This window comes from Mytilus galloprovincialis, chromosome 11, assembly GCF_965363235.1.
Source record: "Mytilus galloprovincialis chromosome 11, xbMytGall1.hap1.1, whole genome shotgun sequence".
NCBI lineage: Eukaryota > Metazoa > Mollusca > Bivalvia > Mytilida > Mytilidae > Mytilus > Mytilus galloprovincialis.
In genome coordinates this window covers 56,466,373-56,490,120 of record NC_134848.1, presented here as the reverse complement: position 1 = coordinate 56,490,120, position 23,748 = coordinate 56,466,373, and the positions used below count along the sequence as shown (strand labels likewise).

The following is a 23,748-nucleotide window of genomic DNA, read 5'->3' as shown; positions in this document are numbered from 1 at the left end:
ATTATATTTCGTTGTGATCATTTCAATATGTGCATATCTATCAGACATGGTTGACCTGACATCTACACATTTTATAGATCAATCATCAAGGTTGAAGATGCATGATAATGTCCGTTTCATAGATACTAAGAACATGATATTAACATTAAGTTAGTAGATTGAACCAATTTGGTGTTTCGTTGATGTCATCGCGTTAAACAAACTCTACTGCATTCTCATTTATTAAAATCATTGTCAACATACTGTTTGAATCAAGTTTGGATTACATGCCATCGATAGTCAATGCATGCCTTTATAACATAACATATAACTGGTTTAAAAAAAGATGAATTGTCCTATGAATATTCGAGGTAGAAACATCGGCGAAAGAAACATGATTATATACTAAAGTTTTTGTCCAAACCAAAAAAAAAATAAAGCTGAGTACCTTAAACAATTGTTTTAAAAATATTACTAAACAGAACTTGTTTTTTTTTTTGCGTTTTGATTGGACTCACCAAGAAACTGGAGCATTACGAAATAAATAGAAGCATTACCCTCTGCAAATGTTGATATTAACAAATCAACTATAACAGGAATAAAAGGAAAACAACGGAACAACAGAAACATTGAAGTACAGCACAAACAAACGCCAAAATCATAGAAACGACCGGTGTCCTATAGCCAATCTTCCCCCATGCCAATTTTTCCGAGGAGAAAAACTGGATCGGTCTAATTTTCCCTCCGGAAAACATTGGCATTATCCAGACCCCCCCCCCCCCCCTCAGCGTAATGGGGTGAAAATATGGATGTTACACAATCGTGTTTATATTTTAGATAGCCGCGGATGTAGTCAAGTGCTCTAGAGCGCTGGGCAGTTCAAATCCCGTTGAGGGATACAAACTTGTCAGCATAAAAAATCAAATTCTAATACTGTATGCCCAGGGTTTAATTTTCAAACTTATATATATAGTGAAAGGTATACTGGGGGGGGGGGGACTGGCATGGGGGAAAAGTGGCTATATGTATACGTATTGCCAAATTTCCGCGGGGGAATAATAGCAATGATCCAAATTTTCCCCCAGGGAAAATTTGCCATATGCCAGTTTTTCCCCCGGGGGGAAATCTGGCATGGGGGAAGAATAACTATATAACACCGGACTACTTGATAACAACTGCGATATTCCTCACTAGGTACCGATTAGCATAAATTAATAATTTGGTAAGATTTCGATTAGGAGTGGCATTTGAAGGGCATGCTAATTTCCTTTGGACATATACTTTAATTAGACCGTTATTAAAAACACCTCATTTTTATTTATCTAAAGATTTATTTTTCCCTTTGATTCAATGCAGATTTGTTCGTTCGACATTATATATATATATTGAACAGAATTTTCAAATGTAATAGAAGTGGTTACCTTTTATTTAGATTATTGATAAAATTAGAAGAAGAAGAAAACCTTCACTGACTGGTGTACATAGCAATGGGGCGCTTTGAGGGGATGAAACATTGGATAAACAAATGTTTTCTTCTCCTACCATACAAAACAAAACGTGAAAGTGGAAATCATGACTGTCACAGTAAAAGTTTTAACCATTAGGGGGGAGGGGTTAGAAAAGCATATATAAAACAGGAACTATTTCAATTCAGTTTGTTTTCAGGACTAACCAATGATAATTGGGACCATCCGGCTTTGGTCGAATACCTCATGCTCTTACACTTCGTACTTGCTTTTGGTCTTTTTTTAAATCATGCGCCATCAATAGGTCTTCTGTAGACAAAACGGGTGTCTAGTTTAGAAAATTATCAGCATGATATCTTTGATATTTTTTCGGTTGAAAAGAGGATTATTGGCGAATAATGCAGAATAAATACCGAAAAAGAAGAATATAGAATAAGATGGAAATAGTGATTGGCGTTTTCAATTTATTTTCGATTTATGAGTTTGACTGTCCTTCTGGTATCTTTTGCCCCACTTTTTTCATGAAATACTAAAAAGAATTGAAAAAAAAACAGGTGATCTGAAATATAAAAGAATAGGGGGAAAATGTTCAAATTAAAAAACGAACAGGGAAAAACGTAAACTATTGATAAAAAAAAATAATCCTGACTTGGAACTGGCATAGTATTTTTGAGGATTTTCGTAAACTCTATTTTAAGTCATTTATTGCCTCTTAAACATGTATTTTGCTGGACTGCCTAAAAACGACATTTCGAGTAATAGGAATTGCTACCGGTTAGTTCTTGCTAATTTGAAAAGCCATTAAAGCCATTGAAGAAAGCTAATAAAAGAATTCAGTCACGGCAATGGATTGAATGCTGTCGCTCAGTACACAAAAACAACTCAGAATCATCCCGCATAACAGGTTTTAGGTAGTCTCGCATTTGATTATAAATAAACTATTCAAAAACTTCGATTTTTTTCCCGAAAAAAATAACAATTTTTTCCCAAGGAATAAATAACCTTTTAGTCACATTTATTTTGGAAAGCTCTGGAAATTAAGGTCCTTAATTTTCTTTAACTTTGCACCATATTTTGTAGTGACACCCTGAAGAATAACCACAAGATTTATCACCAAAGATCTGTGGGTTCATAGGAAATTTAGACATACCAAGGACAAATAACAAAACAATTAAGGGTTGTCAGACCAACATTTTGCTCTAGTTCAATTACTCTATTTTGTTTTGTAAATCAGAAAAAGGTATGCATGGTAATATTAACAGCCTGGATATGAATTGAAGGTTTTAGATTAAACACATGTAAATATTATATAGATATTGAATAGAATATTCAAGTGTAATAGAAGTGAATACCTTTTATTTAGATTATTTATAAAATTAGAAGAAGAAGAAAAATCCCTGCCCATTTAGTGTAATAATAATCATATAGAGAAAAAAATAGACTCCTGAGATGTAGCCTCCTGTTGTGAGGCTATATCTATGATGTAATATTTATTGTCTGCGTTATCTCACTTGGATTTGTTATAATATTGGATTTTATGTGTTTATCTTATAATTGGAAATATCAAATCTTTTCATTCACCTGTGTGTTATCGTTTGTTAAGCGTCTATTGGTTAATAGTTTGTTGTGCATTGTGCATGCTTGCCATATGCTGCTCTTCCTTCTGCAAACAGTCTTTCCAGTTTAATCTTACTGTTAGAATTGTTTGCAGAAGATTTAAAAGTTCCTGTAGATATAGGAACAAAAGAAAACGGGAAAAACTTAAAACCCGTAATCTAAATAACAAGTACAAATCAAGAAAGATTCGAGAAGAATCTTGCAAAAAGTTTGTGTAGACTACTGACAAATGAGGAATACCTCCTCATGGGAAAAGGGATGAAGTGTATTCCTACTCCTTAAGTTTCAGGTACTTACATACGTAAACAAATCATGAAGGATTTTCTAGAATTAGCTAAAAAATTGAGATGTAAATTTCACTACTCTACGAACACAATTAAAGAAATCCATCCTTTATACTTACAAACATGGCATATTCCTCCTAACGGAAACAATGCCCTTAAATGTTACATAACTGATACAAAACTTGAAATTTCTAGATTAAAGGTTAAACAGTTCAAACACAACCTAACACTAGCAGAGCGTACAGCTTCCAATTATCTATAATACTAAAATAACGAGGTCCAATTTGTCAGCCGTCATCGGGTAAAAACGACAAATCAAAGAATTCAACTCTATATATAGCTAATATAGGACAATAGTGTAGATTAAAAATAACACCACTCCAGACCCTTTTGTTTTCCACATAATTAATATTGCCAATAATTAACAAGTTCCGGGTCGAATACGATACCGATACCAATAGTATATTCACCTGTTACCTATTACCTTATCTGTACGTTCCGCATTTGACAGGCGCACCACCAAACGGTGTATTTAGAATTTTGCTATAATATACACGGGTCATAATCAAAGGGCTGACACTACTAAATTCAATCATTGTCAAATTGTTCCCTATTGTAGTTTTATTCAGCAATCAGCAAGACTTTCTAAGATACCTAATATAGGACAATAGCTTAGGCATAGTTATATACTTTAATTCAGTCACGGACCCGCGATATCACGGGTGTGTACTTGTCTTATAAAAGATGACAGCATCTATATATCTAAGACAGATAAAAACAACACAACTATGGTAGTAAACACACTAGATTATATTAATGCAGGATCTAATCACTAAAACGGTGATCATTACAAGAAAATAAATCATACAAACACAGAGGTTATCACTAGATCTATTTCAAAGATTGCAAATAAACTATTTACAAACAAAAAAATTGATGAGCACACTTATAACTTCTTAAGTGACTGCAAAAATCCTAAACATGGATACATGTACCTTCTTTCTAAGATACATAAAATTCGGCAAGACTCATTAGAAGCTATCAAAATAGATGGGTATAAAATAGGAGAATTAGCTGTGCTTTCAGGGTTATAATCAATAAATGCAATTCTCCAACCAGAAGAATTGAAAAGTTTTTAGATTTGATATTAAAACCTTTATTGAGGAAACTAGAGTTTTACATGCAAGACACAAAAGATTATATCAATAGGATAGAGTCAAAGACCTAATTGCCTATGATGTAACTTCAATGTATACAAACATGAACATTGACAATTTACTAGACATGCTAGATACAACCAAGAATTTCTTAGATAAAATTGTTCGAACGAAGTATAAGTTTAAAGTACCAAACAAATCAGATCTAATATCTTTTGCAAAAATTATATTGGAAAACAATGAGTTCCAATTTAATGGGACTTTATGTAAACAAGTTATAGGGGCGCCACAAGGTTTGAATATTATCACCCACCGCCACCGATCTGCATCTGTCAATAATACATACAAAAATCTTAGACAGATTTCAATTTAAAAATAGCATTAGTATGATTTGTCAATACAAATAATTCAAACGAGAAAACTAACGGCCTAATTTATGTACAAAAAATAAACGAAAAACAAATTTGTAACACATAAACAAACGACAACCACTGAATCACAGGCTCCTGGCTTAGGATAGGCACATACATACAGAATGCTTGTCTTTTTCTTTTTTGGTATCTTTCACCCCTCTTTTATAAACTAATTTAACATACACAATCCGATTCAAAGTTATATCATATTGAAAAATAATAAATGCACATTGTTTAATTTAATTGTTTTGTATTTCTTTCTTATTTTGTATTCAATTATAGGGTTTTGACGTTACCTTGTAATGAATTATTCATAAAAAAAACAATTGTTACCAAACATCATGAACATGGGCTTGGAAAAAATGTATACGCGGGACACCTATTCGACAGCACCAGTTTCAATAATTACACACCAATTCATGCATTCTTAATTGTTATCCAACGAGAAATAATGATGTAAGATACTTGGGTGATATTAATTCATTAAAAAATCTCGTTTGTTTGCTTGTTTGCTTATTGTACCTCGCGGATCTTATTAATCCGGTATAAGTCTTTAAGTTGAGATTCAACTGCTTAACTTTCTAGTACAGCTTACGTTTAACTCTATCTTATTTCAGGCCAATACGCTTTGTATCTCGTCGGGAATATGCATGACATATTTGCCACTGGACATTACGGGAGCAATTAATTTAATCAACTCCATTTAGTGATGTATGGTTATTGTCTGAAACAGTTTTATATATACTGACGGACTTTAGAAACGCAACAATCGATAAGTGTTTATGTTTTTAATTTTAAAATACACAAAACGCATGAAATGCTAAATTGAATATACAATTGATTCATTACTTCATCGTCTAAGATGGGATTGAAATTCAAAAGTAGAATTGATTACGTCGCGCTTAACGTTTAAATCATAAGGTATGCACTAAAATTGTGGTTTTCTCTTCATTATTGGTTTTGTCAATCGTCAAAGGCAAAGGCAGCTGTTATAAAATCCCTAAATGATTGACAGAAAGGTTAACCAATACTGTTGGGAATATTTTTAATCAAGTTTTCTCCCTTCTGATTTTACCATTTTCATCCGTGTCAGTCTGTTTTCGCAGTTATGTGGTGTACACTGTAACCTTTATAAACAATACTAAAGTGGAGTATGTGGCAGTTCAGCTTACGAGTAACATTGCTGATGTAAATTTGCCTGCCATGACATCCAACGACTTCGAATTTGACTGAAACGACGTAATTGTCTGTAAATTTCTAATTACTTAATTTCAATTTTCATTTATCAGTCGTGACAAAAAGGAAAACCAACATCTTGTTATCGATTAAAACTTGGCAATGGATTCAAGGAAATGTTTAACGAAGAATAAATTCTCCAAAAAATCACGTATGCGCTTCTAATTTCGCTTTAATAAAATTAACGGTACCAATTTTCTTGCTCCAGATGCGCATTTCGACAATACATGTCTCTTCAGTGATGCTCGTGGCCAAAATATTTCAAATCCAAAGCTTATATAAAAGATGAAGAGCTATAATCCAAAAGGTCCAAAAAGTATAGCCAAATCCGTGAAAGGAATACGAGCTTTGCATGAGGGAGATACATTCCTTAATTTATAATAATTTCTATCATTTTGTAACAGTAAATTTTAATAACACAAAAAAATCCGTATTTTCATGCCAGTACCGAAGTACTGGCTACTGGGGTGGTGATACCATCGGTGACTAATAGTCCACCAGCAGAGGCATCGTTCCAGTGGTAGTAATAAAATTAACGGTACCAATTTTCTTGCACCAGATGCGCATTTCGACAATACATGTCTCTTCAGTGATGCTCGTGGACAAAATATTTCAAATCCAAAGCTTATATAAAAGATGAAGAGCTATATTCCAAAAGGTCCAAAAAGTATAGTCAAATCCGTGAAAGGAATCAGAGCTTTGCATGAGGGAGATACATTCCTTAATTTATAATAATTTCTATCATTTTGTAACAGCAAATTTTAATAACACAAAAAAATCCGTATTTTCGGTACTGGCTACTGGGGTGGTGATACCCTCGGGGACTAATAGTCCACCAGCAGAGGCATCGACCCAGTGGTAGTAATAAAATTAACGGTACCAATTTTCTTGCACCAGATGCGCATTTCGACAATACATGTCTCTTCAGTGATGCTCGTGGCCAAAATATTTCAAATCCAAAGCTTATATAAAAGATGAAGAGCTATAATCCAAAAGGTCCAAAAAGTATAGCCAAATCCGTGAAAGGAATCAGAGCTTTGCATGAGGGAGATACATTCCTTAATTTATAATAATTTCTATCATTTTGTAACAGTAAATTTTAATAACACAAAAAAATACGTATTTTCATGCCAGTACCGAAGTAATGGCTACTGGGGTGGTGCCTCCTCATGTTTCAGGGCCTTCAATAAACCATTTCGATGCATTATATATGATGGCCGAGTGTTCATAGTGTCTGATTTTGAGGCGTTGGACATTGAGACACTCTGGACTTTCTTTTGAGGTTACTCTCTCTTTTACTAAATATTGTGTTATTGCTGAAAGACAAACTCAGACAACAGTCCGATTAATGCAATGTGTTTTATTCACAACTAATTGCAATCCACATAGCTGATAGGAATGTCGTTTCAAGCCAATTTTTATACCTTACAACGTGTCATAACAAAATTAATAGATAGTTTGACGATGATCGTTTAAATTGTTATAATTTGATAAAGCAAATATTCAAACAAATATTAAACTTTTTTATATTACTACAGTCTTTTTCAACATTCTTCTTTTTGAAACTCCTCAAAAATTATGAAGGCATCTTCTTGCAAGCCGTCAAGAACTTTGCTTAGAAGTTTTCGAGAAGGGTGTAAGAACGGATACTCAAGGTACTGTTCCATATCATCATCAGCAAATTTTTTTTGATCACTTGTAGACTCATCCAGTAAGATTTCCAATTCTTTCGTGATGAAGTCAGCAATGTAGTTTTCAATACCAGATGTAAGAAATCTTGCAAACTTCAGTTTTTGGCTCACACGTTCCTGACCTATTAATGCGATTGATGTTTTCTTATTCAGTTCAAATGTTTCAATATAAAATAGTAGTTCACGTTCCAGACATCGCACCGTTTGTTGTAATTTGATTCCTTTTTTCTCGTCTTCCACATTCCCTGAATCACAATCCGTGGCCTCTTCTCCTTCTTCAACTACTGCTCGCATGGTAACGCTGTTTATTCTCTCGCATAATAATCTATGTTTTCTAATGATAGTGTCTCTTGTATATGTCGATATTTGATAAATTAGGGCCTGATACTTTTCCTTATGAAGTACCTGTTCAATATGAGAAAGAAGATCCGGAAAATGACCTATGTCCTTTCTTCGATTTGAAATTACGAAAACGAAAGGATTTGACAATCCTTGTTTTTCAAAGGCATCCACAGCTTTCTTTCGAAGTGTTGATGCAATTGACTCAGGATCTGTGTTTTCTGCCTTATCAAATCTTGCAGAATTTACATCAATGTCTAGTTTTGTGCGAACAAAACAAAACTTCATTTTTCTTTCTTCAAGTGTTTTTGCAAACCATATAACATCTGTAGTTACAGCATAGAAAAATATCAAAACATAGTCAAATGAGTCGATGAAATTCTGCCTAAAATATGCCCGATATGTAGAATCTGGAGTACCATATCCTGGACAATCTGTAAACGAAATATCAAAATATTCGGTCGTAGACACAGTTGTATTACCATACGCTGACGTTTTTGCACGATTTTCTTCTGTATGACCCATTAGAGCATTTATAAACGACGATTTACCCATTCCTGTACCACCCGCTAGTCTAAATTTTACCTTTTCTTTTTTCCATTTGTCAAGTGTTTTGTTGATATGTTCCACCAATCTTTCTGATCCTTCTTCATTTATTTTTTTCATCAATTGTTTAACCTCTTGAAAACTTCCCAGTCCTGCATGTATTAAAATATGTTTATTGAAAACTTGTCAACAGATAAAAAAATCAACATTTACAATTAAATTTCTACATATGTGTCAGTCGCAAACAATATTTTGTCATTTTGTGTTCAAGCTTTTTTCAAACGATCAACTAAAAGATCGTTTCAACCACCTTTAAGATACAGTTGAACAATAAGTTAGATAACTAACCTGCAATGTAGTCAATGGAACGCTATTTCAGTTTGACACTAAATTGTATATAATTCGTATCGACAAAGTAGTTCAAATTACGTTACAGAATCCATGTGTTGGTATTTAACCTTTTTTTAAAGAATGCAATCACTAATTTATTTTTGTTTTAATAAGGTAGGATTTCAAGTGTCAAAACTAAATTAGATGAGTTGTATCATTTTAAATCATGATATTAGTAATTCTTTATTAATAAAAGCGATTTATAAAGAATGTGTTGTCAATTAAAAAATTCTTATTTCAGTGTTTCATTCAATATGTTCAAATGAAACGTTATACAAATAAAATGCATCCTTTCATTAAGATGTGGCAATGTTATTAAAAAGGTATTATTAATCATTTGCTATTATTTGCAATCGTACATGCCAAATATATTCATACAGCATGCAGTTGTTTTGTTAGCTAACACCTTACCTTTAATCGCACTTTGAGCTTGTAAGAAACGACTGTCTCGATTCTGTTCTGGTATATTTACTGTAGTTTTCAATGTATCTGAATCTAATTAAAAATGAAAAAATATCATCCTTAAATTACCTAGAAAGAAACAAAATTGCAAATGCAAGTAATTATGAGATAATTACATATTTATAGATTATCATTGATTTTCTCGCTCGAACCGGTACGGCGAAAGTGAGAAAAACAATCAAGTTGAGATGACCAATGATAATCTGTTTATCGCTATTTTGCCTATGACGACGAAATCAATTTCATGTCAAATTCATTGACAACGCCACGCGCCCCCTTAATGTATAGTGATAACTTTTTGTGTCATTCGACTCCGCTGAGTAAATTATCAGTCAGCAAGATCAAAAGAAAATTTCGTAAAATAGCGATAAAATCATTTACTTTGATTTTTTTTATTAAAATCAAGGTCCAAGCACATTATCTGCTAATGCTGCCACCGACGATTATAACCGGACAAACTTCGTGGTAGATTTCATAAAGCAACCACAAACATGAGCTCTATCAATTCCCAGAGCAGTAAATGTAGCTGACATAGATCGTTTTGATAAAAACTGCAAAATAGGACATATATACAGGATATATATCATTTGCATCTTTATTAGAAAAAAAAGTAGTTAAGATACTGACACTATACATGTAGGCCTATGACAAAAAGCCACTAAATGGGTTCTCGTAAAAATTATTTCATGTGCTGCTCTCATTCTTCCCTATCAGAGTCAAGGACACCTTTTCAATGGCAGATACAACTGTCATATTTTTAATTTGGTACAGGCATTTCCCAAGGTCAAAAAGGAAGTTTAACTCTGATTTTTCAGGTAGCTAAACCTCTAATTTGTGAGAAGTTGCCTTTAATTTAATTAAGTCTCTTTTACTTGATGAATAACCCGTATCTGTGGATACATCTTTCCTCACTCTAGATAAAAACGCAGATTTGTCAGGTCTTAATATAAATTTAGACAAGACCAAGGTAATTTGGATTGGGAAGGCAAAGTTTAGCCTAGAAATTGTGTGTGTTAGGTAGGAATTGAAGTGATTATCCAGCAGATTTACACTTCTTGGGTTAAATTTCTCAGCGGATGTGAATGAAACTACAGGCATATTTAAGGTATAGTTGAATAACAAGTTAGATAACCACCTTGTAGTCGAATAAAATAAAATATCAGATAAATACACTATTTCAGTTTAACACTAAATTTTACATAATTCGTATCGAAAACGTGTAGAGAGTATCAAATTACATTACAGAGTCCATAAACATGGTATTTCGCCTTTTTTTTAAAGAAAGCAAATAGAAAATTATTTTTGTTTCTATAAAGTAGAATTACAAGTGTCAAGACTTAATTAGATGAGTTGTATCATTTTAAATTAAGACATAATCAATGTTAAATCAATAAAATCGGTATTTGTGAAGTATGTGTTATCATTTAAAATACATCTTATTTCAATGTTTCATTTAAACGAAACGTTTTCAAATGAATTGCATCCTTTCATAAACATGTGTTTATGTTTTTAAAAAAGTATGATTAACCATGTTCTATTATTTACAATAGGACCATGCCAAATATATTCATACAGCAGTCGGCTGTTTTTAAGCAAGCACATAACCTTTTATCGCACTTTGACCTTTCAAGACACGTTTGTCTTGTTTCTGTTCTGGTTTATTTACTGTAGATTTCAATGCATCTGCATCATCAGCTACTCTGAATTTTGATTTAAAATCAAGCTTCAAGCACATTAATTTATCTGTTAATTTATCATACCGTAGTTACGATTAACACCGGAAATACTTCGGGGTATTTTTTTCCTAAAACAACCACATACATGTACCTTGGCAATTCAAAAAGTTAAAGCTGATATGTATTTCTTTTTATAAAATCTTCAAAATAGAACACAGATACAGGATATAGATCATTTGCATCCTCATTGGCATTCAAGTATGTTAGATGTAGACACGATATGCCCATTACAATAACTAATACTTATAATTGTCATGTTGGTCCTAATTATAAGTTAACTGTTTACAAAACTTTGCGTTTTTAAAATACTAAGGCTGTTTTTAGTAAACATTTTATGAATTTTCTCTCCTGATTGCTCCTTAACATCGAACTTTATTTGGCCTTTTTAACTTCTTTTCATTCGAGCGTTTCGGATGAGTATTTTGTAGACAAAATGCGCGTCTAGCGCAAATATAAAATGTGAATCCTTGTATCTATGATGAGGTTTTTTATCTACAATTTGATTCAGATATGCAATAACACAATCACTGACAAAATTTCAGACTTGGTGTAGGCATTTGTCTCTAGTGGGGTTAGACTTATCTTTTAAAAAGTCAACCCGTCCTACTTTGCAATCTTTCTTAGTGAACTTACAACAGGTTAATATTAAAATTCAAAACAAAGTACAGAACAAGATCTGACCTGTTTAGATAACAGCTAAAAGGGAGAAAATAAGCACAAACACTTGATACACTGCATCTTACAATATTTGAAATATGATCAAACTGATAAGCGTTCTGATATGAAATAATGTACAACTACACCTTTATAAAGAAAGAATGTTAGTTGTGCATCGTTGTATTTAAAATAAAGGAAACACGATTGAGCGAAATGACATTTCTTTACAATCTGTATGTGATTTTAATTTCTAAAGAATAAATACCAAAACAAGTACCTACTTTTGAAGGGATCTGCATAACAAAATTTTTAAACTGCAAAAATTACCAAAACAACCTAAATATTGAAATGTTTTCAAACAGTCCGAACTCCCCTTTGCAATCCAAGCTTGGGTCAATAAAGAAAATAATTGTTGAAATTAAAAATAGAAGATAAAAGGCTGTCTGGCTGCGTATTGTCTATAAACTTTCCTTTATAATGTTTAGCAGTTAAAGAACATCTGTGTACAAAATTCTTACCACTAAAAAATATGTTATTAAATATAGCCACAAACAAAAGCGTCTAGACCTCTTCACGGTAACAATTCAAATGAATATCAATACATCTGTTAATCTTTTCTCCTAAATTCGGGCTGCTAAAATATCTATGCAAAGTCTGTAACTGTTTGATAATTGTGATGATATATCAACCCTACAAAATTGACAGACATTGATATTTGATTTTGTATTTGAATGTTCCAAAGGCAAATCAGAGTCTTATACATGTACATGTTGCCATATACTCCACAAGGTCGATTTATATCCGACGCAGCTCATATTATAAAAGTGACTGTATCAATAATAAAAATATTCAACAATGCATGAACCAATATAAGATATAAAGGTTTCAAACAATATAAAAATAGTATTAGAAAACAATCGATAAATAATAAATACCTCGTCTAAGTTGTTCTCCACATTTAGGACAATCATTTTTTTCGTTTGAAACAGCATTGTTGCAATTGGAACAGATAAACTTTTTGTCGATATGTACTCCACATTTATTGCAGAATTTAGAATCAGGAAGTAATAATGTGTCACAATTATCACACTGCATAGTATACTCTTTTTCTAAAATTAAATAGTTTAAAAAAAAGTAAACTAATATATTTTGTTTTGTATATGTAACAGGAGACAACAGCAACAAATAAGTAAATACAAATCCATAAAAATAAAACTGCAAGACATAAATCTAAGTGAAGTCGCATTCAGATGTTTTAATGTGAGAAAAAAGATAAAAATAGTTGTTGATTGATTGATTAGTTTTTTGTGTTTTACGCCAATTTTAAACGGCCAGTGTTTGTTGGTGTAGAAATCCGGAGAAACCACCGACTCTTTATAGGAACACTGAAAATCCTGGATAATAAAGATTGAAATCGAGTGCACGTGCACAAGCGGTATTCGAACTAACAACGTATAAATGTAATTAGACATGAGTTTAAAACTACATACACATATTATTAATTTGTTTGATAGAGAGCGTCAAGATATCTGCAATGAGCATGGGCATGTCGTAAAGGCGTAGACATATCAATTGAGACATAACTAGATAACATTCTCAACATTCATCAACAAATATTTTTCAAATTAATTAGATAATTTATGTGAAATTGATTAGTTTAAAATACCTGTGGTGATAACGAAGTCAACTGGTAACAACAGAATATCCAAGTCATTCTTCATCCTTCCATTGATATCAGGTATTTCTAATATCATGTAAACAAACAACTGCACTTGTTTGCTAAGCTTTTGTAGTGATAAGGAAGCCATATTGGCTATAGAAACAAGAAGCACTACACTTCCTTTTTCGATATAGTTGACTTTTATAAAAGATAATAGTTCATTTATGCAAATTGTTTCCCTTTGTATTGCTTCCAAAATTACAGGATTATCGGGTAGGCCTGTAATTACTATTTTTACGTCCTTTGACCCGTCTTCTGTAATAACAATGATAATAGCATGATACTCACATAACATTTTTTTAACGTTTGCATTGGTATTTCATGTATTTAGAATAGTATAAGTCTTTATGATTGACTTGATAGTGCATTGCCATAGGTGTCACATGACCTTTTCATTATAATAATATGTAATACATTTGTATAAATACAAACTGTTATGTTCATTGGAAACTAGAGTTGCATAGTTATTGGGTCCATAACGTCATATTCTTTTTATCAACTGTTTTGATTGTGTGTTGTGTGTGTGGTTTTGATCGTCTGTATTCAACGTCTTTTTGTGTAAATGACACATATAATTAGTGTCTGATCTGTACCGTTACAGACTTTGTCCTGGTCCTGTTTGTGACTTTTGTCTTCTAAAGCTATGAGTAAATGATGGTGATGTCATCTCACCCACTGTTTCCCATTCGGAGTTTAAAAGATGACATGGTTTCTTTAATTCGTTTTCATTTAAGATTAATTGACAAGTTGGTATTTTCTTTATTTTAGTGCTATGACGATAAAGCAATATAATAAAACAGAGTGCATTTTCAAAAGAAAATCTTACAAGAATACAAACATTTTTTTGGGGTTTTGGGCATAAACACATAATATTAAAAATTGAAAAAAGGTAAGAAGCATTTGACTTATAGTAAGACGAATTCATTAACCAATCAAATTAACAAGAGTGCACACGCTGAAATTTCTCGCCTTCCTTGCTAATCAATGATATTATGTTGGTAGTCCTTAATATCAAGCTTTACTAGGACTATTACATAAACTTAACATGATCCAATAAAATAAGGTCATGGTCATATAAACCAAGCAAGAAATTCATGTATACCTTTAAATCATGTAATACACTGCATATAGTTGACATATTGTTTATAATTTCTCAGAAACAGACTTAACCATGAAAACTAAACATTGACCAATGAACCATGAAAATTATGTCAAGGTTAGATGAACCATGCCAAGTAGACATGTACAGCTTACAAATCTTACATACAACAAATATATTTGACCTTTTGCTTACAGTGAAAGAAAAAGAGACCAAAATACAGAACTTCACACTAAGCAATGCAATGAACCGTGAACATAAGGTCAAGGTCAAATAAAACCTGCGAGACTGACATGTACATCATTAAATATTTCTTTGCACCAAATATAGTAGACCTATTGCATATAGTATTAGAAAAAAGGCCACAACTCAAAATTAAACTGACCAATGAACCATTAATGAACCATTAACATGAGGACAAGGTCAGATGACACCAGCCAGCTAGATATGTACACCTAGCAATCATTCCTTACACCAAATATAGTAGACCTTTTAAATACAGTATAAGAAAAACAGACTAAAACGCAAAACCTTAACTATAACTACTGAAACATGTTAATGAGGTCAAGTTCAGATGACACCTTCCAGTTGGACATGTTCACCTTACAGTCCCTCCATACACTAGATATATTGCTTTTATTATCTAAGATATAGACTTTACCACCAAAACTTTACCTTGTTCTTTGATCCATGAAATGAGATCGACGTCAAATGAAAACTGTCTGACAGCCATGATGACCATGCAAGGTACGCACACACCAAATATAGTTATCCTTTTACTCATAATAAGAGAGAAATTAATATTACAAACAATCTTAACTTTTTATAAAAGTTGCCACTGAACCATGAAAATGAGATCAAGGACCATGGACATGTGACTTTTTGAAATAAGTCACTCGACTATAACATAAGGTCGATTGATATCCAGCGCAGCTCATATTATAAAAGTGACTTTATCAATGATAGAAATATCCAACAACACATGAACCAATATAAGGATATGAAGGTTTAAAACAATATAACAATATTATTAAAAAAAAGATAGAAACTAAAATAAATACCTCGTCTAAGTTGTTCTCCACATTTAGAACAATAATTGTTTTCTTTTGAAACAGCATTGTTGCATTTGGAGCAAATAGACGTTTTGTCGATAATTTCTCCACATTTATTGCAGAACTTAGATTCAGGAACTAAAAATGTGTCATAATTATCACACTGCATAGTATGCTCCTTTTCTAAAATTGAAGAGTGAAGATAAGAAAGAAAACAAATATATTTTGTATTGGATAACAAGAGACAACAAAAAATAAGTAAATGCAAAACATGAGAATAAAACAGCAAGACACTAGTCTAAGTGGAGTTGCATTTAGATTTTTTAATGGGAAAAATTGATAGAAATGTTATTGATTGATTGATAAGTTTTTTGTGTTTTTACGCCACTTTTTAGCACAACTTTTGGGTCATTTCGCAGCGGTCAGTTTTTGTTGGTGGAAGAAGTCGGAGAAAACCACCGACTATTCATAGAAACACTGACAATCCTGATTAATTAAGAAAAAAGGCTACAACTCAAAATTTAACTTTGACCAATGAACCATAAACATGAGGTCAAGGTCAGATGACACCAGCCAGCTAGCCATGTACACCTAACAATCATTCCTTATACCAAATATAGTAGACCTTTTACATACAGTATAAGAAAAACAGACTAAAACACAAAACCTTAACTATAACTACTGAACCATGCATTAAAATGACGTCAAGGTCAGATGACACCAGCTAGTTGGACATGTACACCGTACAGTTCTCCATACACCAAAAATATTAGATATATTGCTTTCAGTATCAAAGATATAGAATTTACCACATTAACTTAACCTTGTTCTTTGATCCATGAAATGAGATCGACGTCTAATGAAACCTGTCTGACAGCCATGATGACCTTACAAGGAACGCACACACCAAATATAGTTATCCCATTACTCATAATAAGAGAGAAATTAATATTACAAAAAATCTTAACTTCTTATTAAAGTTGTCACTGAACCATGAGATTTAGGTCAAGGACCATTTACATGTGACAGATGAGAACTTCGTTACATGAGGCATATTTATACAAAGTACGAAGCATCCAGCTCTTTCACCTTCTATAATATAAAGTTTTTCAGAAGTGAGCTAAAACAGCCGCCGCCGCCGGATGACTATCCCTATGTCGAGCCTTCTGTGACAAAAATTACTAAAATCAAAATAGCTTTTCAATGAAAATTTCACCTTTGTTCGCGTCATTTCCAATTTCTTCTCGTAAAGCGCTAGAGCAATACAAAGTAATTTTATAAAAACCACTACTGTCCACCTCCACCTTGTGACATTTGTTCCATGATAATGTTTCTATAAAGACAAATCTGTTATTAATTATATAACATGTTTACATTTTTTTAATTAAGTATCTTTTTTTAATTGGAGCGCCTTGAAGAAAATCTGCCGTCTTCGTGCTCAAATACAATGTATATGCTACATTTATAACTGCAATGGTGATGATTGTACCTTTATATCTGCGTCACATAAAACTACATTTACAGATAATATAATCTACAACATAAATGAGTAACTTTAAAGTCATATGAAACGAGTAGCTACTGAACAAAAATGTTAAACCTATTTTCTTGAATCAATGCATGTATAAATCATAAACTTAGTCCTCTGTGCACGATTTTATCTTTTTATGCAAATATATCGTACAATCGTCATTTTTTTCTATCTGTCTGTTATGATGTGAAAATATGGCTGCTCATTAAGTATCGTGTTTTGAAGCCATAGTTTACCGATTGTCAACGTATTGTAAACCAGCAACAAAGAAGCATGGGTAGTAAGCACATGTATAACATGTACAATCATATAATAATTTATTTCAGTGACAGATCCATGCGTATTGGGATCACCGATATTTACGTAAAGGGTCACGCTAATGTCACTTGCTTGTGGAAACTATGTCTGCGAATTGCTTCCTGGAAGCAAGCAATTAAAAAAGATACACTTCTACTAAATGTGGACAAATATATATGTTTATTGACTGCATATGTTTGAATTGTAATATTTTGTTTTTCATGTATATATACCAAGTTGTACTTTACAATATTATACAAATATCTAACTATCTATAGACTGTCTGTGTGTTCTAACTCACCATTGAACTAAACTAATAAATATTCAGTGTATTCCTTCAGCATTTAACAAATGTTGAAAAAAATCCTTGAAATTCAAAGATCTTTCCCGAGCATCTATAAATCGATTTTATCAATCTCGGTTAATCAAGAATACTTTTATATTCACTCTGCTAAATTTTGCAATATACATGTTATAAAAAAATGTAGATAACTGATTTTTAATCTTGTCTCGCAGAAAGAAAATGAATAATGTCTCTTCTATACCCTTTTAAACTTATATTGCAAGTCCTCTTATTTCTGATGCAAATAAAGATATCAGTAAAAGTACAATGTAGTTAGCCTTTTATGTCCTTTTAACAACACATTTACCTATTTGTATGCTTCTAAACAGAAACATTTGTTTAAAATACCTGTCAGTTGTAGAGTATTATCGAACATCTCATGGTATGTCAATGATGATGCATCGTCCACTGTTTTCGATTGGACTTCCATGATTCTATCTGTGTAAACTTTGGTCGGTCTTTGCAGAAATTGATCAAGGCGTTCAGCACATTGACGAAACCCTTCAAAGAAACTTTTGCTTTCGGTAGGTTTCATGGCGGATTCTGTTCTGTGGAATACTGAATTCCGGAGATATCTGAGTCGTTCAACATCGTCTCCTTGATTCAAAGCATGTGGTTTCGGTTCTTTTCCCCATCCTTCTGATGGCATATCAACCAGTTCAAAGTACCTTATCAGTTTATACAACAATGAACCGTCCATTTCCCGATAACCTTTAGTTTTCATATTTCTGACGACAGTTTTTTCAGTCTTATGTAAACTGTTCATGAAGTTCTTCCCAGCATTTTGAATCTTTTTGTCCAAAGTTATTGGAGGACATGAATTAAGGAACATATCACGAAGCATGGTTGGGTGAATATCAAACAAGACAATGCAAGATTGCATTAATCTGTTGAAGCCTTCTAAGTCATTTATAGTTGCCATTTTACATGTTTTATACCATGAAAGGCCAACTCACTGGAATATCATTTATTAGATTACATTGCATTGGTAACAAACGGAAGTCTTCTGCAAATGATAAATTATGAAATAAGAAAAACATACAGTGGAGATTACTTCTAACTTCTCACCAAATCTGTGATTATCTGTCAGAGAACTGTTCTAGGTTAGTATGTAGAACTGTTATCCTGACACCTTTTAGACAGTTCAAGCTTGAAAAGTTCTAACCTAGTAATGATTTGTTCAGTTCGAATTAGAACTGATTTGACAGTTCTACGACTAGAACAGTTTAACGGCTAGAACAGTTCTACATGTACGACTAGAACAGTTCTACGATTATAACTGATTAAGTCAGTTTTATCCATAGAAATTTTTTTAGAACTCTTTTTCTTTACAGTCTACAATCCTGACAGGTGTGGTCAGTTCTAGGGCTAAACAGTTTTAGACTGTTTTGCTGACAGTTCTACGATTATAACTGATTTATTCACTTTGATTAGCAGTTCTACGACTAGAAGTGATTTAGAAATTTCTCGTGTAAAGAGAGTGCCACGCTCTTTGCACGTTAAGAACCCCTTGCAACAACTATTTGACGGGTCCGTAGGTGGCCTGTTGCAAGGCAAAATTTCTGGCTCTATCCAATATACCCTCATTTTCCAGTGGCAGTCCAAATTTCCCCGACCATCATCCCAGATGGCCTCTATTGTATCAACCTACCTATTGTATTTATTGTGAACTTGTTCTCGTCCTGAATATGCATGAAATATTTGCCACTGGACGTTAAGCAACCAACAATCAATCAATCAATCTTCCTAGAACAGTTTTTGACAGTTCTACCCTAGAACTGATCCTGAATGTTCCTAGAACTGTTCTAGAACAGTTAAGTACAGTTCTATGACAGATTATTGTGGCAGTTCAAATGAGAGGTTAGAAGTGAACTTAACTGTACCCCAATAAATAAATGAAACAATAAATCAATAACTAAACCCTATGTCACAAATGGATATAACGGAAAATTAAAGTGGTAAATTTTCCAAACATGTGTTTTTTTTTCTAAATGTATTAAACTAGTCAATCCAGTCACAATCCTTACTGAGCTATCTTATACGTTAGAACTATTCAAGAAAAGTGTATGGCACATTCAAAACAGCTTCAATATAAGTTTTACACTGTAGCTGGAACATTTGTTTTTATTAAAGTTTTAACAGATTCTGATCTATGTACATAAGAAATGGTTTTGACTGTTATACCCTTAAACATAACCTGACAGTAGTTTCCCGAACTGTAGTTTTAATTATTTCATATCGTTTGGGAATAAGCTTCTCTTATTGGATGAAAAGGAACCACATGACATTCATTATTCTTCAGTAATAAATTCCATCGGTCATCAACAGAACAAAACGGACCAGAAAACCGTTCGTTAACGGTTTTTTTCATGATAATGACCGATGGGGCGTGGTTTCCGTCTGCTAATGACCGTTGGGGCGTGATTACCATCTGTTAATGACCGTTGGGGCGTGGTTTCTATGTTTAGAGAGATGTCCCTTTAATAACACACTTTCCTGTTTTCAATAACATATTTAAAATGTTGAGTTGTTTATCATATGTTTTGGTTATTATAAAATTATAGAGAACTTAAATTCACTATTCATTTATGGAAAATTTGCATTAAAATGAATGGCAGTATTACTACGACTGGTCTTCACTCTTTGCCATAGAAATTGTACAACTACTCGAGTTTACTTTGGACATTTTGAATTTATGAGAATTTTCAAAAACATGGTCCCTCAATGATTATAGTTAATATAGTGATATATGGACTGCCCGTACGACAGTGGTATCAGCTCAGTCATTATCACTATCTTAGTCAATACCACTGTCCTGTGGGCAGTCCATATATCACGATATTGACCAGTTTTTCAAGAACTATTATTTAAGTAGTATCTTAGCGGCGTCTGTCAGCCTTTTTCTCCAAAACAGTTTCCGATGGCTCTTTTATTTATTTCCCTATTTTAGGATGTAATTGAATGAACTGTTACTATTAGCGAAAATCAAAATCTTAACAATATCTAATCACAAATATATCATTTCATGATGTCATAATATTCTTCTGATATCGGATTGAATAAATAAATGATAATGACGTATATAAACTTTGTTATCTAAATAATTTATGTATTTATCTGTCAAATGTATTTGCTTTTACAACTTATTTACGTATTATTTGAAACTTAAAAACGATAATTACTTAAAAGAGAAACAGCTACTGTGAATTAAAAAGTGTTTCAATGCCAAGTATTTAAGCTCTTTTCGTCACCATCTGTAAGACCTGATTTATGAACTAAACCAAAACAACGAAAAACAAATATGATGAATTTTACATACAACAAGAACTGATTAACAAGATTCTGTATTTGACAGGTGCAGACCGTGGCGGAGTTGAATATTTATTTCAAATTTTATAGGGGTTTCTAGTAAAAATTGATAAATTGATAAAGATTTGGGAATATAATTTACAACATATTTATATATGATTAATACTAATATATTAAGTGATCGTTTTTCAAGACAACATTTAAGTTAAAAAAGAAAGAAATAAAAGTAAACACGATGCTTGGTTCTTTGTCACTTTTTAATGATAATAATAATGGGAACCAATACATTTTTATAATGTTAACACCGTTGTATGGTCGTCTGATGTCGCTTATATCAACTAAGAGGAGTTGAACGACAGGAAAGCTCCTCCCATAAAACATATTTGAGATTTATAGAATAGATATGGGTATTTACAATCCAGTAAAACCATGAGGTAATTACAATATATAATAAGATATCAGACGTATTTAATACTATGCATATTGAAAAAATGCTTCGACATTGTACTTAATTATTTACTATAATATTCTCTGACAATAAAGCAACAGTAGTATACCGCTGTTCGAAAAAGTCACAAACCGATTGAAAGAAAACAAATCTGGGTTATAAACTAAAACCGAGGGAGGCACATCAACTATAAAAGGCAAACAATGAAACAACAGGAACATTCAAGTGCAACAAAAAACAGACGACAATGCAACGCACACAGAAACGCACTTTAAGATAACAACTGCCATGTTTTTTATTTGGTACTTACATTGTAACTCTGTTTATCACATCGTTCCCGACGAAACTTCTTAAAGTTATATATCTTTCTAAATACATTGATGAATTTTAAGTTTATAAGTGACTTCTATTAAAATTTTGCTACAACGATGTGTTTTCATTTGAAATGTCGGAAACCTCTTTAATCACTACAACCCAATGATACTTGTTTTATAATTCAGATATGTTTAATTTGATCCCCTTACTTCAAGTTGTACAATATATAGCATTTGTACTGTCCGACTTTTGGCCTATAGTTGTTAATTTCTGTGTTATGCTGGTCTGTTGTGGAGAGTTGTCTTATTGGCAATCACATCGTCTTTTTTTATTAACAGTATAAAACCATACACCCACTTTAAAAAAAAAACTATAAGTAGATTTAATAAACAAAATGCATACTTACCAGGAATGATTTCCTACAATTTGCCTTCATAGCATCCTATAGCTGACTACAATTAAGAAGATGCATCATGTTACATAAGAACAACTACGATAACACACAAAAAGATAGTGATAGTTCAAAATATATGACTTATTATCTTATTATGGACCCTGACACACTACAAGAAACTTATTTATATCTTTGTTCAATCAAATCACTCCAAATATTTAAGTATATTGTGCTTCTATATATTTCCAAATTTCCTGTCCCCTTTTTTTCTTTTTTAATGGAGATAGGAGGTCTTATTACAATGCCTGTTCAGGGACAACTTACAGTATTTTAATTATTTAAACATAAAATACTGCATACAGGTTATAGGGGACTCCAGTTGTCTTTAGGCGACAGTAACAAATGATATTAAACTAAAGGTATGTTATTTGATATTTAAGAATGATTGATGTTTAAGAAATAATTCGTAAAGGGGGGGGGGGGTCTTGAATTAATCGGGATTTTACCACAGGTTGGCCCTAATGCAAAATGTCCTACAGTTAACTAAATATTACTGATTATATATTTTTGGCACATACAACTAAATTTCATCATAATCTGAAAAGGGTCACTAGCTGTCACATTTTGTTTACCGCTTTGACCCAAATTCTCATATTTGATTGATAACTTATTAAAACATTTTCAAATTGTCATATCACGGAAACAATACATTGACTGTGAACTATGAAAGAGGGACGAAAGACACCAGAGAGACAGTCAAACTCATGGATTGAAAAAAAAAACTGACAACGCCATGGCTAAAAATAAAAAACAAACCGACAAATAATAGTACAGAAGACACGACATAGAAAACTAAAGACTAAGGAGCACGAACCCCACCAAAAACTTAGGTTGAGGTCAGGTGCTAAGCAGATCCTGCTCCACATGTGACACTCATCGTGTTTTATGTTATTACAAATCCAATAAATAGTCTATTTCGGTAGGTAACATTCAGGACAAGGGAAAGGTATTGGAATTACGACATAAGGAACATATCCGATATCGTCTGTGAAACGGTCAACAACTCGTGATGGCGTCTGTAAACTTTACGAAAGGATGATATAACTTCACCATTTGGAAAATGATGACATTTACCACACATACATGCAAATATTGTAATCGTTTTAAACACAAAATAAAGTTGCCCTTTTACTTATAGTATATCATAGTATCTAAGATACAGATTGATCAATGACCCATGAAAATGAGACCTAGGTCAGATGATTTA

General features: G+C 32.5%; 1 protein-coding gene across 1 annotated transcript; it reads right to left on the bottom strand.

Moving 5' to 3' along the window:
- Window positions 1–7,489: 7,489 nt before the first annotated feature.
- LOC143052414 (uncharacterized) lies at window positions 7,490–22,588 on the bottom strand. Its single transcript, XM_076225445.1, has 8 exons — window positions 22,494–22,588; window positions 18,364–19,021; window positions 17,061–17,177; window positions 15,854–16,027; window positions 13,640–13,948; window positions 12,909–13,082; window positions 9,530–9,613; window positions 7,490–8,880 (listed from the first exon to the last, which is right to left on the bottom strand). The coding sequence occupies exons 2-8, from the start codon at window positions 18,935–18,937 to the stop codon at window positions 7,697–7,699; spliced, it is 2,616 nt and encodes an 871-aa protein (XP_076081560.1). The 5' UTR covers window positions 18,938–19,021; window positions 22,494–22,588; the 3' UTR covers window positions 7,490–7,696.
- Between the last annotated feature and the right edge of the window lie 1,160 nt (window positions 22,589–23,748).

Coding starts and splice junctions, on each gene's coding strand:
- LOC143052414 (XM_076225445.1), bottom strand. CDS start 18,937: ATGGCAACTATAAATGACTTAGAAGGCTTCAACAGATTAATGCAATCT. Junction 17,178..18,363: donor TAATACTCTACAACTGACAG/GTATTTTAAACA, acceptor TTGTCTTTATAG/AAACATTATCATGGAACAAA. Junction 16,028..17,060: donor TGGAAATGACGCGAACAAAG/GTGAAATTTTCA, acceptor CTTCAATTTTAG/AAAAGGAGCATACTATGCAG.